The sequence below is a fragment of the Chamaea fasciata genome, unplaced genomic scaffold (assembly GCF_029207755.1).
Source record: "Chamaea fasciata isolate MVZ Bird 193981 ecotype frontalis unplaced genomic scaffold, bChaFas1.0.hap1 SCAF_26, whole genome shotgun sequence".
NCBI classification, from domain to species: domain Eukaryota; kingdom Metazoa; phylum Chordata; class Aves; order Passeriformes; family Sylviidae; genus Chamaea; species Chamaea fasciata.
The window spans coordinates 4452397-4455831 of NW_027094111.1; the positions used below are offsets into that span (position 1 = coordinate 4452397).

At 56.8% G+C, this 3435-nt stretch overlaps 1 protein-coding gene across 1 annotated transcript; it reads right to left on the minus strand.

Annotated features, from left to right (window-relative positions):
* Positions 1-312: 312 nt before the first annotated feature.
* CITED4 (Cbp/p300 interacting transactivator with Glu/Asp rich carboxy-terminal domain 4) lies at positions 313-2448 on the minus strand. Its single transcript, XM_066204524.1, has one exon. It carries the CDS (start codon positions 2189-2191, stop codon positions 1577-1579), a length of 615 nt encoding a protein of 204 aa, XP_066060621.1. The 5' UTR covers positions 2192-2448; the 3' UTR covers positions 313-1576.
* Positions 2449-3435: the final 987 nt, after the last annotated feature.

Below are 3435 nucleotides of genomic sequence, written 5' to 3' on the forward strand. Positions count from 1 at the left end.
CTAGATGATCTTTAGGTCCTTTCCAACCCAAACCATTCTATGATTCTATCACCTGGCTCAGCCACTCTGCAACAGAGCACCACCATCCACATCTGTAATTTCTCCCCAGTACAGACAAGGAGCATCTCATCCTCCCAGCCACACTTCAAGGACTGAGTTCCAAGCATTAAACTAGAAACCCAATCCTTCCACCTCGAGTATCAGGTGGGGAACACAAGTGACCGGGCCAGCAGCCCACCAGCAGGAGCAAAGGCAACTCTTCTCCCAGTGATCCACAGTCTGGAGACGGGCACTGAACAAATGCACACGGGAGATATTTCAGCTTTTATTCGCAAATCCATCCGTACATTCCGAGTCGCCGAGCGGCGGCTGCCAGGGGCCGGCAGCACCAGGGGGCAGCAGCAGCCAGGAGTCACCGGAGCTTCCCCAGCGCAGGGAAACTGGAGCCAGCGCAGGAAACCAAACCCCGCCGCCTTTCACATCTCACCTTCTCCGAGCAAGGGAATTGGAAATCGAGTCATCTTTATCACATGCAGAAAGGTGTTGGATTTAGAGCCCTGCGCGCTCAGCATAACGATCGAGAGATGAAGTGACTATTCAGCTTGAAAACTACCCCAGGCTTGCTTTTCCCAAAGCCAGCATCTTAAAGCTGCAGTACTCTCCAGGCATCTTTCCCAGCAGTCCCAAAGCCAAATAACAAAAGGAGCCCTTGCAAATAAATAACCACAGGAAAATAAATAAGATTCGAACTGAAATATACAGTTGCATGGTCTTTATTTGGTTTCAGAGGTGGAAAAAAAGTGGAGCCAGACTGCAGCTTTAAGCCTCATGCCTGAATCAACCTTAAACACTTGGTAAATTTTACAGCTGATTAGCAGTACAGGTCCGAGATCTGAAGTTCCACGGAGATGAACATTTAGGCACGAACGCACACCCTTCCCCAAGGCATACTTTATTTTGTGTGAGTTAGAAAAAAGCCTGCTATGGGGAAGTGCCCCTTCCCGAGCTGAACAGACACGACTGAAGACCTATTTACTGTCACAGTAAAACATCCCAACAAATAACTAACCCCGCCCATGGTTGCAAGGGAAAACTGGTTCAAACCATGCACCAGGGAGACAATTCTCTCTCAGGATCCTTCAATTCCACTGGCACCACAGAATCCACGAGCAAATCCAGCTACCAGCAGGGCTGCCAGCTGCCTATAGCTTCTGGTGCTCCAAGCCTAGTTGAGGAAAGTCGTAAGTCCATTATTTCTACTTAAGCCAGAAATCCTGGTAATGTCATTTAGAGGCAGTTCTACAGCAGGAGCTCTTGACCTGCTCTCTGTTTGGGGAGCACCAACCCCCTCTCCAGAAACTCCCACACAGGAAAAAAAAAAAAAAAACCAACCAAAAACCAAAACCACACAGAAGAGAAAAGCAATCCATTGCAAGCCAGTGTCCGATGATTGTCCCTTTGGGGAGGGCAGGAATCCAGGAGAGGACAAGGCAGGGGAAGGGAGGAGGATGGCAGGTGGGGAAAAGTTAGAAACAAACTCAAAACCACCAAGACACAAGGAGGAGCTCAAAGCCCCTCAGCAACTGATGGCACTGGGTTGCTGTTTGCTAACAAAGTCTGAAATGAAGTCGAACTCGTTCTGTCCCAAGAATAACTCTGGCAGCTCCTGAATCCGGTCCAAGCCCAGTTCCAGGACAAGGGATGTCAAGACCTCCTCGTCTATAAGATCAGTGTCCATAACATTCAACGTCAGCGCTGGCGAGGGCATGTGCTGCATGCCCGGGTGCTGGCCCGGCCCCACTCTGTACTGCTGGGCCCCAGCTCCCATGGGCCCGTTGCTCATGGCCAGCGGGTGGCCCTGGTACTGGGTGTTGAGTTTTTGTAGGTGCATGCTGGCCATGAGCTGCTGCGTGCCCACCGGCCCCATGTACTGCTGCTGCTGACCCGGGCCATTGAACATCATCGCGTTCTGCATCTGGTGGTGGCCCATCTGTCCGCTCAGGCTGGGTCTCGGCCTCATCGCACCGTCCATGCCGGCCCCTCCGTAGGGCATCATCTGAGCGGCGGCGGGCAGCGTCCTCAGCACATGCTGCCCGTGCTGCGGGGGTCCCTGCAGCCCGCTCACCCCCATGCGGTAGCTCTGCAGCCCGGCGCCGCCGTGGCTCATCGGCATCATCATGTGCTCGGCCATAGCTCCAGCTCCCGGCCAGGCGACAGCGGCTCGGGCAAGGCTCCCGGGGACGGCACCGCGTCCCGCTCTCGCCGAGCCGGCTCCCACGGAAGATCCCGGCGAGCCCCCACCTCCGCCCGGGGGGAAGGCACCGCTCCGCAGGGTCCGCCGGCGGGGGAAGCTGCGCGGAGCCTCGGCAGTGCCTGCGCGGTGCGCGCCGGTCCGGAGCTCCGGCGGGCAGCGGCTCCGCTCTCGGGCCCGGCCGCGCTGCGCTCGGCTCCGCGGGCTGCGCTGGGCTGGGCGGCGCTGGCCCCCGCACTTATAGCGCTGCGGGCGGGGCGGGCGGGGGCGGCCCCGGCGCCCATTGGAGAGCGGGCTCGGGCCCGGCCCCGCGGCGGGCTCGGAGCCGCCTCTGCCCCGCTCGGCAGTCCCGCCGCCGCATCGCTGTGACACCGCCGGCGGCGCACGGCGGCTCTCCGGAGTCGCCTCCCCGCTGCCGTGCTCCTCACGGTGCGCCTGCCCGAGTCTCTGTGCCCGCTGACACACTGGCCGGCTGGGACTCAGGTCCCGCTGCGGAACTCCGTTTGTGCTGAAGGATGCACCTTTGTCAGGTGCTCCCAGGGCGCGGGAGGAGTCGGTAGCATCTCCCTGGCAAGGATGCACCAACCTTCCGAACACAGGTGGTACTGAGGATATTGTACACACCGGGGTTTGCTGGTACAACTGTCTGCAGCAGTGTCTTTTTCACCGCTGACGTGAGCTCTGTCTCATGGGCTCCCAGTGCAGCCCACATGCCCACCTGCTGAGCTTTACTAGCCAAATTATTATGTATCACCATGGGCCTAGACTACAGCAGCTCTGGTGCTCTCTGCAGGACGTGGTGCACTCCAGTAGTGCATGAAACAACACTGGTGATCTTCCTTGTCTGCTTTGTGTTTTGAAGAAACCTAGATACTTCTTTATAAAAGATATTAGTGTTGCATAGTTACCTGCTTGGAAGGCAGGCAATGACACAGTTCAACTTCCTTCCCCAGCTTCATTCTTTGTCTCTGTCCTCTCCCAGAGAGCTCGTAACCAGAGCATTACACACCATGGCACTGCTAGTGACAGAATTTTTCTGCTGGCTTGGAGCAGGTTGTTCCGTGGAGTTTTAAGTGTTCTGCATATTCATGGTGCTCGCAGACCCTGGTGAGCAGAGGAAAGGTCTAAGTCAGGCAGCATGGGCACCTTAGGGGAGTTCTGAGCCATGGTACTGACCCAAACTC

Bases quoted from the DNA above. Each gene is read 5' to 3' on its own strand.
- CITED4 (XM_066204524.1), bottom strand. From the start codon at position 2,191: ATGGCCGAGCACATGATGATGCCGATGAGCCACGGCGGCGCCGGGCTG.